The sequence below is a fragment of the Odocoileus virginianus genome, chromosome 7, assembly GCF_023699985.2.
Source record: "Odocoileus virginianus isolate 20LAN1187 ecotype Illinois chromosome 7, Ovbor_1.2, whole genome shotgun sequence".
Lineage (NCBI taxonomy): Eukaryota > Metazoa > Chordata > Mammalia > Artiodactyla > Cervidae > Odocoileus > Odocoileus virginianus.
Window position 1 is genome coordinate 24394395 of NC_069680.1, and position 13190 is coordinate 24407584.

Genomic DNA, 13190 nt, shown 5'->3' on the forward strand with positions numbered 1-13190 from the left:
CTCCATCCAAGTTGTGCTGAGGTTTATGAAGTAACTAGGGGTGGACACGCTGTACCTGGACCCCAGGGAAGAGGGCCCTGCAGACAGGGCATCCTGGTGGTCTGGGGCTCATTTGTCAGCCTTCATCGAGGACCACAAAGACAGGAGAGGGAGAGAAGGAACAGGTCATCATTTTCCAGTCCGGGTGGGAAAGGACACAGAAAATCTCTGGTGAAGACAAGGTGGGCAGCAGTAGGCAGCCCCCTTCTCCTAGAGAACCCGGGGTTCCCGCAGCCCTGCGAGGCTGGGCTCCAGGGGAGGAGGAGATCAGGTGTCAGCTGCTGTGTGTATATAGCCCCAGGCCTCGGGGGCCAGGCTCACTGCTGAGGCCGGGGCCAGGCTGCGAAGATGAAGCTGTCCAGTGCCATCCCTTGGGTCTTGCTGCTCAGCACAGGTAAAGCCTGGCCCCCAGCCCCCTGCCCCCGGGCCTCTCTGCTTCCTGTTCACCTAGAGATCTGTGCAGTTCGCTTGTTGCCGCGGAAGAGGGTCTGCAAGCTGCCCTCCTCCAAGGAGATGCCTGCCCTAGCCTGGCCTGGAGGAGGAGGGTCCAGGAGGATGGCCAAGACCCAGGGCTGAGTATATAATGATTTTTAAGCATTTTCTGGGCTGTCCGTCCTTGTTCTGGCATTCATTCCTTGGGCCCCTCTGCCTTAACCAATGTCCCCTGGGATACTTCCCTGCTGGCTCAGCTGGTAAAGAATCTGCCTGCAATGTGGGAGACCCGGGTTCGCTCCCTGTGTTGGGAAGATCCCCTGGAGAAGGGAAAGGCTACCCAATCTAGTGTTCTGGCCTAGAGAACTCCATGGAGTGTATAGTCCCTGAGGTTGCAAAGAGTCAGACACGACTGAGCGACTGACACTCACCTGGGATGCCCTGAGGAACAGCCATCCCTCACCCAAACCTGGAGGAGGTGAACCAGTCACGGTCAGCTTTTCAGGGGTCTTGGAGGTGTGACAGTGTGGGTGCTGTAGGTGGGACCCTGGCTGGACCTGATTGGAGGGTGGCATCCAGAGGGAAGTGGGGGCCCTTAGAGAAGCCCCTGGAGATGTGGGAGTGCTCTGCCTCTGCCCGCGGGATGGAGACGTGGCAATAACCTGAGCTCAGGAATGACCAGCAGGAGCAGCAGCTCCCAGCAGGGCTGGGGACGTCCCGACAGGTAGTCAGAGTTCTTCAGGGGGCTAGGCCTTGGGCCTGCACTGAACACAGAGGGCCCCATGCTGGTGTGGACTCCCCGGGCAGCGCTAGTGGTAAAGAATCTGCCTGCCAATGCAGGAAACTCAAGAGATGCGGGTTCGATCCCTGGGTTGAGAAGATCCCTTGGAGAAGGCAATGGCAACCTGCTCCAGTATTCTTGCCTGGAAAATTCCTTGGACACAGGAGTCTGGCGGGCGACAGCCCATGGCGTCTCAAAGAGTCTGACACCACTGAGGGACTCGCTACTCATGCTGGTTCCCAGTGCTGGCGGGAAAGAACAGGAAGGCAGCCATTTCTTCAGGGAAATCCCTGTCTCCTCCTTCCTGGTTCTCTCTGTCTGTCTCATTTTGTCCTTCCTCCTCTGCCCTTTTCAGTCCATCTCCTCTTTTCCTCTCTCCTCACCCAGCTTCCCTCCCCTCTCCCTATTTTTCCTCCGGCTCACCTTTGCCCCTCACACTTCCGGTCAGGGGCTGTCCCGTGGCTAGGCTCTCTCTTCCCTCTCCGCTTCTCTCCCTACAGTCAGTGGTGGGTCACGACTAGGAGTGAGTGGGGGCGAGCGGAAGGGAGGGTCATGCAGTCAGTGTGTGCGCCCACATCCCCCTCAGCGTCCACCCCAGGCTCTGGTGATGGGGACCTTCCTGTCTCCCTGGCCAGCGGTGGGGGTGGTGAGGGGCAGCCCTTCTCCTGGTACACTTCGTGGGCACCTTGCAGGTAGAAGCGGGTCCATCAGAGCCCCTCCGGCTTCTGCTCCTTCTCAAGCGCCTTCAGCTCAAATCATCAACAGATCAAGATGGCATGTTTTGGGGTGACGTGTCTTGAGCTCCTACAAGGGGCTATGTGTCCCCCTGCTTCAGAGTCGGGACCTCAGACTCTAGATCAGAGGAGGTCACTATATGTGTAGGTCCAGGCCAGATACACCACCTGAAGGGACAGGAATGCTTTCTGCTTCTGTCCTTGAGGCCTGCTCTCAGGCAAACCTTCATTTGTATCTTCCTAAGCAGACAGTGATGGATGCCCCAGGGTGGGGAGGGTTTTTCATTTTTTTAATATTTTAACTTTTGTTTTTTAAATTATGAAAGTATGATAACACCTTTACAGGAGACTTGGAAAATACAGAACAAAGTTACATATAGTTCCACTGTCTATTACAATTATTTTTTAAAATAGATAAGATGTTTCACTGGAGTTTCAATATCAAACTCTCAAAACTAATATAAAGAATATACAGAGAAGTTAAAGGATATAACAGACCTGAGAAGCCCTGTGAACCAATTCAACATAATTAATATTTATACAGTTTTCACACAACAGTAAGATACCAATTTTATTCAGGTTCCTATAGGCTATAAACTAGGAGACACTGGAACATATCCAGGGACATAAAACAAGGTACAAAAATTTCATGGTCTAAAGGCTTTGAAATCATACAGTCTGTTCTCTTATCACTGTGGAATTATGTTAGAAATCAATATCAAAAGAAATTTGGAAATAACTGTGCCCCCAATCCAATGACACTTCAGGACTCAGGAAGGGTAGGTGGAGATGGACCACAGTGTCCTGGTTGACATTTATGGTCAAATGGCTTCCAGAGGACTTGTTGATTTCTATTTACCAAGGAAAGCAGTTTCTATGGGAAAGGAAATGAAGGAGTGGCAGGTAACCTAGTGGGGAGCATCCCTGGGCCAGGCACTGAACTATGCATGTGTGGACTGTCCTCTGGAACCAAGGAGGCTCTTACTGTTGAATTTCCATTTTAGAGATGAATGGATTGAGGCTTAAGGAGAGAAAATAACTTGTCCAAAGCCATGCATCTCTAATCCCCACAGGGCTGTGACCCAGGGCCATCTGATTCCTAAGCTTTGCTACGCCTGATCGTTGTATTGTGAAGATAAGCCACATTGTAGGTCCACCCTGGGAGGCCATGTGATTGAAATCAGGGCCCTTGATCCATTCACCTAACTCAGGTCCCTGATACAGTGAACCTTCTGCAAATTAAGATGGTCCACTTCTCCTTAACTGAAAATGTTCACTCCAACCTCAAATTCACCACCAAAGGATGAAAAAGAAACGTTCATGCCCTAGTTTGGTGAACTACTCTCTTAGTTTGGCTGGGATTGAGACATTTTCTGGGAGAAGGTAGTTCAGTGCTGAGACCTGGATAGTGCCAAGGCTAAAGGGACAAGGTGGTCACCTTCCTGGGAGCTGACTCTTCCAACTCTGGCTACAGAGAGGGAACAGTGGCCCTAAACTGAGTAGATCTGGGGAAAACAAAGACATCAAGCTGAATGGGCCAAACATCGAGGGCCCTCCTTCTGCCCTTCCGCTGTGTGACCAGGACGGTCCCCAGGGTGGAGGACAGCAGAGCATCTCTCTCATCTCAGTGCCATCCCTTGGCACACAGCTCGTCCGCACAGGACGTTATGCGTTTTCCATTCTCTTACCCTGGCCGCTCCGTAACCTCTCATTTTCACAATGTTTTTCTGTTTTGCCACCTTTCAGCCACACTGGTTTCAGCAGAATCGGATGAAGGTAAGTGTAGACGATATGATTTCACCACTTCCCCTCATCACGTAGAGATGGGCCTTAAAGTTGAGGTGCATGGTTTCTCTACAAGGGAAGCGTACGCACCCGTTACCAAAAGAACGTAGCTTTCTGGACTTCACAGCCTGGCTCCGTCATCACAGTCCCTAACTCTAGTCTCTCCAGGCCTCTGAGGACTCCCCGCCCTGCCTCACTCCTGCTCTCCACCCCACCGCGTCTCCCAAACTCAGGAGAAGCCTCACTTGGCGGGAGGAGGAAGGGGCCGCGTCTCCATGGAGCAGGTGGCCCAGGAGGATGGAGCCGCCTCCTAATGGCTGGAGGCAGTAGGGCTGGGGGACATCACCGTTTTCAGGGTCAGAGATGAGAGCTTCGAAGGGAGAGGCAGTGAGGGCAGCGGGAGGGACCGGGTCAGAGGGTGCAGCTGGCCAGAGATGGGTCCTGTGCTCTAGAAGTTTCCAGGCCCAGGCACTGGCTGAGCGCCTTCCAGCCAGGAGCTCATTAGATCCAAATGCCCGAAGGAGAGTGCTCTTTTTATCCTCACCTACAGGGGTGGAGCCTGGGCGTCACTGAGTGGGTCCTGGCGCCCCTGCTGGTCCGCACAGTGAGTGGGTTCTCTTGGCACTGAGGGGTCCTTGGGCTGCGCCTTTGCTATTTCTCAGGCTTCACTGGGAAGAGACATGCAGGAGACAGAAAGAGGGGTTTGTGTGCACCTTCTGACCTCCAGTCTGGCCATGCTGTTGATGATAAAGATTTATTTGCTGAAGAGGGATTAAATATATCTGTGTTCAGGGGTCAAAACAAATTTCAGTGATGGGTATGGTTCCCTTTAAAATGTTTAAAAGAGTAAAACTTTAAAAATACATTTTTGGAGGTCATTCGACTTGGATCATTGTTGATTTGTGATTCTTGGAATCCAGAGATCACAAGGTGTAATGATGGTATGGGGCCCGAGGATGGTGCAGCCCCCACCCAGGGGTTGTCACAGCCTCTGGGCAGCAAGAAAGCTGGCTTCTGTTGTAGACACTAGGAAATGCGGGGGCGTCCACAGAAGCCTCTCCGGGAGGATCTCCAGCGCCTTCTCATGGCAGCCAAAGTGCACCTGGACCATCCAGTTGAAGAGTGGTTATCAAATTATACTGACAATTCCATTTCTCAGGTCAGTGCTCAGCAGAGGGTTCTTTGCTGATGCTCTGTTTTGATGGGAAGGTGTCCCTCTTTGCCCCTTCCCTTTCCCCCTGCACCACCCAGCACACACATCTGGACACATCCTGACTCCAGCTCACTCCTGCTGACGACCCTGCATGGCCCCCTGCCCTCTGCATAAAGCAGACCCTCCTTGCATGGCTTTCAGATCCCTCCAGGGGACCCCTGATCTCCCCTCCCTTCTCACCTCTTCTCCCCCTGCCCCCTCTCTGAGCTGAGCCATCACACACTGAGCTGTGGACCCACCAGACTGTCGGGCAGCTCTGAGCCTTTGCTCACACTGTCCCCTCTGCCTGGAAGGCAGCTCCCACCTCTCCCAGACTCACCACCTGCTGCTTAGGGTCCTCATTTCCTAGTGCATGATTTCACTGGAGGAAGAACGTTTCCATCACACCTGAAACCCCTGCTCTGACTCTGTCCACAGCTGGGCGGATCTTTCTTGGATTTGTGCCTTATCCATTAATCCGTGCAAAACTCTGGGGGAATTGGCAGCATAACATCACTCCTACTGATGTCTGAGTTTGTCTCTCCTAGGATGCGTGTCTATCGCTTGTTTGTTTTACCTAGGAGTGGATACATGAATGAAAGATCTAATTAATGTTTGAAAGTGTGAATGAAGTTATTACGCTCCAGAAGGCATTTCCAAAGTAGCAATAATTACAGCATTTCTGTAGCAGGTTATTCTTCACATATTTTAACCTGGAAGTGACAGTTTCATTATTTGTGGAATAAAATTCACTGTCAGGGGTGGCTGGGATTAGTTCTATCATCTTGTGACTGAGGGCCTTGTCCCTCCAGACCTTCTATGAGGTCAGGTCTCCCACTAGGCGGAGGAGCTGCTCCGTGTGAGGAGGACAACCTGGAGATGCCTGCCCCGTAGCAAGGCTCAGACCATCTACCCAAACCACATGCCAGGGCTGAAGGAGGCAGGCATTTCCTGCATCACCATTTCTGTTAGAGTCAGAGGGATAGATTATCCTAAAAGTTTTCATTATTGTCCCTTTGACCCTCTCCAAGGCCAGTTTTGGATATGACTGCCCTTGGGGCCAGGAAGGAATCAGTCCTTCCAACAGCAAGCTAGTCTAGAGGGAGCTGAGTCTGTGTCCTGGTGAGATGTCCCTTCCGGGTCTCGTTTTAACCCAGAGAGGCTCCAACCTCCCTCCTGGGTGGGACACACGCTGGGGGCTGAGAGAGGAAGACAGAGTGGGGTCAGGTCTGATGGGCAGGAGGAGGAGATGGAGAGACCTCAGCAGGAGTGTGACAACCCGTGTGTGCACTTTGCTCACAGCAGGGAGAGCTGGATGCCCCTCTCGCCTCTGCAGGTCCCGGAGGCCAAGCAGGGGTCCTGGGCCCCCTGTGCCAGGGGTGCAGAGGGTGAAGCAGAAGTGGAGTCACACACGCCTGTCTGGGCCTCACCTGACTCCATGCTTGTTGCCCAAGGAAACGGTCCTCAGCGTTGACTGTACTATTCCCTCCAGTGGCTCCTGATCCCAGAGTCCTGGGTGGGCTTCCCTGAGCCCCATCAGTGGGGCTGCCCAGGAGGCAAGGAGTCACCTGCAGCCCTGGTGTGGGGAGGGTCCTGGGTGACCACCACCCCCTCCTCCAGAAGGGTGAGTCTCCCTCCCCGAGGGCACCATCCTGGGAAGTCTGGTGAGCAAAGCCGTGTGATTGTGTGGGGTCTGGACAGGGGAGGCTGCCTGCCGGAGGGACCATGATTCCAAAGGCTGATGCCTGCCCTTCCCACTGCTCCGACAGACTCAACTGTAATGAAGAGGATGTGGAAATCATAGACGGGCTGCCAGACAGTACTACATTTGGGAAGTTCTGTTCAGGGGCACGCCTGGTATTTCGTTCTTCTTCCAATGTCATGACCGTGAAGTACTACAGAAATTCCAACCAGCCAGTATCTTCTTTTGATATATTTTACTACGGGCGTCCGTCAGGTAGGTGAGATGGGCAGGGGTCTGCTGACATGCCCTCTCCTGTCCGCGCACGGCTCTGTGGCCACTTGGGCACGTGGCTGTCACGTGACTGCTGAAATAAGGTGGAATCTAAGCTCTGCATGCCCGTCACTGGGTGAGCGAGTCAGCACGACCCAGTGAGTCTCTCCGGAGACATCCACCCTCTCATTCCCAGCATTCTGCATCTGAGATACTGGAATTTGAAAGGCCCATATGAAAATTCTTTTCAAATTTTACTCTTCCCTTTGATTATGTCCCATATTCCTCCCAAATAGAACATTTCTTTCTTGATCTTATTATATAACCTTAAGCATTTCTAGCATGTATATTTAAAATGTGTACTACACATAGTATACTATATAAAATGTATATATTTAGCAGATATATAGATATAATGCACATACATATCTTAGTACATAGATATAGCAGGATGTATATTCGCCATTTACTATACAAAATGTATATTATGTTCACCAAATATTTATGCATACAAATATATACATGTGTCACCTAGGGCAAATCAGACACAGTTTCTCAAAATTGTTTCTTTTTTCTCATTAATGATCAGTTAAACTTTTCCCCCACTTATCAATGGGAAGAAAATGCTTGTTTAATTGAAGTGAAGTGAAAGTCGCTCAGGTGTGTCCGACTCTTTGAAACCCCATGGACTATACAGTCCATGGAATTCTCCAGGCCAGCATACTGGAGTGGGTAGCCTTTCCCTTCTCCAGGGGATCTTCCCAACCCAGGGATTGAACCCAGGTCTCCTGCATTGCAGGCGGATTCTTTACCAGCTGAGCTGCAAGGGCAAGAAAGTGAAAGTGAAATCACTCAGTCATGTCCGACTCTTTGCGACCCCATGGTTCCTCCATCCATGGAATTTCCCAGGCAAGAATACTGGAGTGTGTTGTCATTTACGTCTCCAGGGAATGTTCCTGTCCCAGGGATTGAACCCAGGTCTCCGGCATTGCAAGCAGACGCTTTTACCGTCTGAGCCACCAGCAAAGCTCCCTGAGCCACAAGGGAAGCCCACATATACTGGAGTGGGTAGTCTATCCCTTCTACAGAGTATTTTCCCAACCCAGGAATCGAATCAGAGTCTCCTGCGTTGCAGGCGGATTCTTTACCAACTGAGCTATGAGGGAAGCCCTGTGTAACTGACTTAACCAAAGACTAGTTAAGTTCTCCATCCACAGCTTCGTGATCTGTGCTCACACCGAAGAGTGGACAAGTGTTGCAGATGAAAACAATCTTCCTGGAAGACTCTTCTGGAATCAGCTGACCAGGAGGAGAGACACTTCCTGGGCCACCTGTCCCACCCTGTCTCCTCCATCCTTCTGTCTCTTTCCTGCAAAGAAAGATTCCTTACTCCTGAGTTTTCAATACTTACCAGTCTTGTGGTTGGATCATTCTAGTTGTCATTATAATCATTCTGAAAAAAGTCTCTTTACCTGAGTCTGGATTTGTTCTTTTACTCTAAATGTCTTCATGTCACAGATTAGAGAATCAGACATCAGTGAGAATGAGAGGAACCCCTTCTGAAGTTCTTTAAAATCATAGGGGTTTTTATTTTTTGAGGCCTGTCTTCAGATAGTTCATTATTTACTATTTCCCTCTCCTGCCAAAGATAAACCTCTAAGACAAAATAGAGACATTGGAGCATCTTTCTGCTAAACTTTCTGACAATGTGGTTGATGATAAAGGATATTTGATGGCGATGCCTTAAATTTCTTCTAATACCCACTAGCCAACTATAACTACATTGGGGTGTCTTTAAAAGTTCTGCAAAGACTAAAACATATTTTGTTTGTGGGATCATCAGATTCAGGGGTTTTTGTTGGTTGGTTGGTTGGTTTTTAATGTTTACAATGTTGTGCTGGTTTCTGCCGTAAGAGGACGTGAATCTGCCATAATCTTACATTTATCTCCTCCTCCGTGTGCCTCCCTCCGCTCCCCCATCCTGCCCCTCTAGGCCATCTCAGAGCACCAGCCGGGGCTCCCTGTGTTACAGAGCAACTTCCCTCTAGCTACGCATTTCACACATGATAGTGTGCACATGTTGATGCTACTTTCTCCATTCGTCCCACTCTCTCCCTCTCCTGCTGTGTCCATGAGTCCAGTCTCTATATCTGCATCTCCATTAGGTTCATCTGTACCATTTTTCTAGATCCCATAAGTAAAGTAAAATATTAGTCGCTGCGTCATGTGCAACTCTTTGCAAATGCATAGACTGTAGCCTGCCAGACTCCTCTGTCCATGGAATTTTTCAGGCAAGAATACTGGAGCGGGTTGCCATTCCCTTCTCCAGGGCATCTTCCAGACCCAGGAGACCCAGTCTCCTGCATTAGCAGGCAGATTCCTTACCATGTGAGCCCAAGCCCCAAATTCCACCAGTTTCAGTTCAGTCACTCAGTTGTGGCCAACTCTTTGAGACCCCGTGGACTGCAGCACGCCAGGCCTCCCTGTCCATCACCAACTCCCGGAGTTTACTCAAACTCATGTCCATTGAGTCGGTGATACGATCCAACCATCTCATCCCCTGTTGTTCCCTTCTCCTGCCTTCAATCTTTCCAGCCTCAGAGTCCTTTCCAATGAGTCAGTTCTTCACATCAGGGGGCCAAAGTACTGGGGCTTCAGCTTCAGCGTCGATCCTTCCAATGAACATCCAGGACTGATTTTCTTTAGGATTGATGGGTTTGATATGACCATGATACCCTGAACGTGGCCAATGTCGTCTGAACTCAGGAGCTAAATCCCATATATATATGTGCTAATACACAATATTTACTTTTCTCTTTCTGACTTTCTTCACTCTCTATAACAGGCTCTAGGTTCATCCACCTCTCTAGAACTGGTTCAAATTTGTTCTTTTTTTTTTTTTTTGCAAAACATTACACAATTTTTTTATTATTAAATGAGAAACTCTCATTTGTTACATCGTCACATTGCTAGTCAGAGAAATGCTGCAGTGATGAAGAAAGTCAATGTTGGATCAACCAAAGTCCTCATTTCTACAACATTCATTTACAAAGAAATAATGTTCAGCACAGCCCAACACAACATTCTTGGTTTTCTTCATATTGAAGTCCCCCCAAAAAAATCATCTTCTAACGGGGTATTTTACTACATAAATTATAGTTCTTCATTTTTACAATTCACCCCAAACTGTATGAGAGATGTATCACACTATAATTCTAAAGCTGTTAGGAAATCCTTCACACATCGTCGTCATCTGATGTGTCACTGCTACTTGTCTCTGTGTCCTCATTCTCAATAGTGGGTTTGAAAGTGCTGTTTTTCCAGGGTCCAAACTTGAAGTCACAGATCAGGCCATTTTTCAAAATACCATTTTTCCTCAGACCATTCTTCTGTAACTGTTCACTAATAACTGGAATTCTCTCATTTCATCCTCAGTTAAGGGTGCACATGTTTCATCATTTTCACTGTCTTCTTGCCAACCCATCTCCTTTAACAATCTGTGTTCTGCTTCAAGTGAACTAGAAAGAACATCAGTCTGTGGGAAGGTTGAAGACCGAATGATCTGTTGGGAAATAACCGAGGCATTGCCATTCTCTTGTGGAATTTCATTTTCATCGAAGTTTCGATTTATATCCCTTTCTTGGTGAGTACTATTGCTGTTATGCAAATTAAATGAGTCGTCATCCTTTTCTGAGCCCACATGGCTTTCATCTTCATGCTCCTCTTCCACTCTGTCCCTTTTCAATGCTTTCAAAAACTCACTCTTCTTATCTGTGCGCATTCGTGTCAGTTTGGTTAGACGAGGCTGCTGATTAAGTTTGTCAACAGGTGAAGAAGAATTTGAGAGATTACACTCTTTCACTGAAGTTGTTGATGGACTAAAATTCTTGGCAGTTGATTTAAAAGCATTAAAGTTGCCAACACCATAGGTAGACTCATGAGGGAAAGAAGTCCCAACTTTATTTTCTTTAGTTTGGCTTTTCCATTGTGTAGGTTTTGTAGGTGGAGCAGCAGGTTTAGGAACTAAGCCTTTATAAACACTTGGACCAGTCCCATTCTTAACTGGCTGTGACTGAAGATTTCCTACTACTGGGAATCCAGATAGTTGTAAGTCTTTTGTATTACCTTTCTTAATGACCAGCATCCTTTGAGTTCTAGATTTAGGATTCGGGGGATATTCTAAGAGACGAGCTTGGGAGATTTTTTTGGTTGGGTATGTGTGTGTCTGGGCGTGTAGGCCCCATACACCCGCAGCTAAAGATTTATTCTGATTTGGTTCTCTCTCATATTCAGGATTTAGAGATGGAAAATCCTCAGCCTCAAACTGCTTGCGTTCTCTCTTGTCTTCTTTCCTCCCTGTTTCACTGTCAGGTATATTGTTTTCATGTAGTCCTTGGCTTTTTCCAGAATGGAAAATACTGCTACGAGAACGGGAACTTCCACCATGGTATCCCCCTCGATGATTTATGTTTTCAGTACCATTTCTTCCATGTGTACGCCATCCATTTTTTTCTTTCCTTCCAAAGTTACCTCCATTAGGACGTCCAATGCCAGAATCAAAGCCATCTGAAGAGTTGTGTCGTCGGCGGTTCACATCGTAACGATTTTCTGTCCATGAAAAGTTTTCAGAATGCTTTTCAAAATTCAGTGACGACTTTGTTGATGATGGTGGGGTAGGAAAATTAAGCCAGGCTGGAGCAAAGTCATGCTGCGCCATTTAGGTCCAGTCTCTCCAACTCAGCGAAACAAGGTTTCAACACCTCATGGCAAGTCCAAATTCCAACAGGACTGCACAGGAAGGTGTTGGGTTTGTCTCTGTAATCTTTATGTTTTCCAGTTTGTTTTTTTATTTTGTATCCTCTGAAATAATATCCAAGTTCTTTGAAGACACTTAACCTATGGCTATTTGACATAGAGTTACTTCAGTCAGCTACCCATACTTCTGTTTTAAAGTTTTCATATGGCTATCGCCAGAATTAGCCAAGTTCCTTGGATTTTAAGATTTTAAAGTCTTCTTTATTATTCCATGTACTTGTCACTGTTGTACTTATCCACTCCAGATGAAATAATCCAATTTATGAGTCAAAAAGCAAAAACAAAAAGAAAATTTCACATCTGAAGAGCATTCCTAAACATCAGCATAAACAGAGACTATCTCAATACTACCATGCTGCTGGGAAACTGCCACATCTTAAATTTCCACGTAAATAAAAGATAAAAGCAAAAAAACTCTGTATTCATTCAATGTCTTCATTTAGAAAAGCTGTCCCATTGTGACATGAAAAGGGCTGAGGTCAAAAATTCCTAAAACTTTTAATAAAGGTAAAAACAAACTGCCATGAAAAACTTCAGCAATATTTAAACAGTAATTTGAAAACTGCCGAAACTACTCAGTACACAAATCAAACTTATCTTACAGTTTTGGCTGAAGAACACCAACAACAGGGGAGGGGTTGGGGGGGAAGCAAAAATACCACCAGCTGAAACACTTTAAACCAGTTATATAATCCGTTTGAACCAAATACTGAAGAAATGCCTGGATCTCTTTTTAAGTAGCTTGTAGAATTGTTCACTACTATCAATTCACTTCAGAGATGATTCTTGCCAATTTTAATAAACTTCTGGGGTAAAATTATCCAAAAACACTGTAATTCCAAAATGGCCACTTGAAATATCCGGGGCCTTTTACACAAAACCTAGAAGATGATCTTCATATCTGAGTAATTCAATCACCCGGCAGCCACGAGATGTGAGGGTTACCATTTCCTTCTGCCACACCAGAGGTGCCCCTGGCCTAGGGGTGCCGCTGCGCTCGATCCCGGGAGGAGGTTTTCGGTACTTTGAATAATCCCCTTTTGCCGCTTTTCCCTCCCCCACAACCAGTCTCAGTCCCAAAATGGCGCCGACCCGATCCGCAATGTTCTGGGCCAAGTCTCGCGAGATCGTGAAATTTGTTCTTTTTTATGGTTTAGTAATATTCCCAGATTCAGGTTTTGATGTTGCATTTTACCAGAGGCCAGGATGTTAGGAGGACCGAGAAGCATAATGTCTGCCTGAGTGACACAAATCCCACACATGAGGGCACACCCATATCCTCCTCTGTGTTATTTTGTTCTCTTTGGAGAGTTGGGGGATGTAGAGTCTTTTCCCAGACTTGGGGCAGGGTCATCAACTCCCTCGAGAGCACCACTACATCTATCTGGACCATCCTGATGAGACCAGCTCAGAAAGTCATGTTGGGATCTCCCTTCCTCAAGTGAGTTCCCTGGAGGT

At 47.8% G+C, this 13190-nt stretch overlaps 2 protein-coding genes across 2 annotated transcripts; one reads left to right on the forward strand and one right to left on the reverse strand.

Annotated features, from left to right (window-relative positions):
• The first annotated feature begins 387 nt into the window (after positions 1–387).
• On the forward strand, positions 388–7127 carry LOC110141977 (spermadhesin-1-like). The gene is made up of 5 exons (XM_070469877.1): positions 388–433; positions 3733–3762; positions 4795–4930; positions 6733–6920; positions 7114–7127. The coding sequence occupies exons 1-5, from the start codon at positions 388–390 to the stop codon at positions 7125–7127; spliced, it is 414 nt and encodes a 137-aa protein (XP_070325978.1).
• A 2672-nt stretch (positions 7128–9799) lies between these two features.
• LOC110141976 (vasculin-like) lies at positions 9800–12858 on the reverse strand. Its single transcript, XM_070470365.1, is given in 3 exon segments — positions 9800–10326; positions 10329–11096; positions 11157–12858. Coding segments are annotated over 3 exon segments (1419 nt in total). The 5' UTR covers positions 11635–12858; the 3' UTR covers positions 9800–10153.
• Positions 12859–13190: the final 332 nt, after the last annotated feature.

Coding starts and splice junctions, on each gene's coding strand:
- LOC110141977 (XM_070469877.1), top strand. CDS start 388: ATGAAGCTGTCCAGTGCCATCCCTTGGGTCTTGCTGCTCAGCACAG. Junction 434..3,732: donor GGTCTTGCTGCTCAGCACAG/GTAAAGCCTGGC, acceptor GCCACCTTTCAG/CCACACTGGTTTCAGCAGAA. Junction 3,763..4,794: donor TTCAGCAGAATCGGATGAAG/GTAAGTGTAGAC, acceptor CTTCTGTTGTAG/ACACTAGGAAATGCGGGGGC.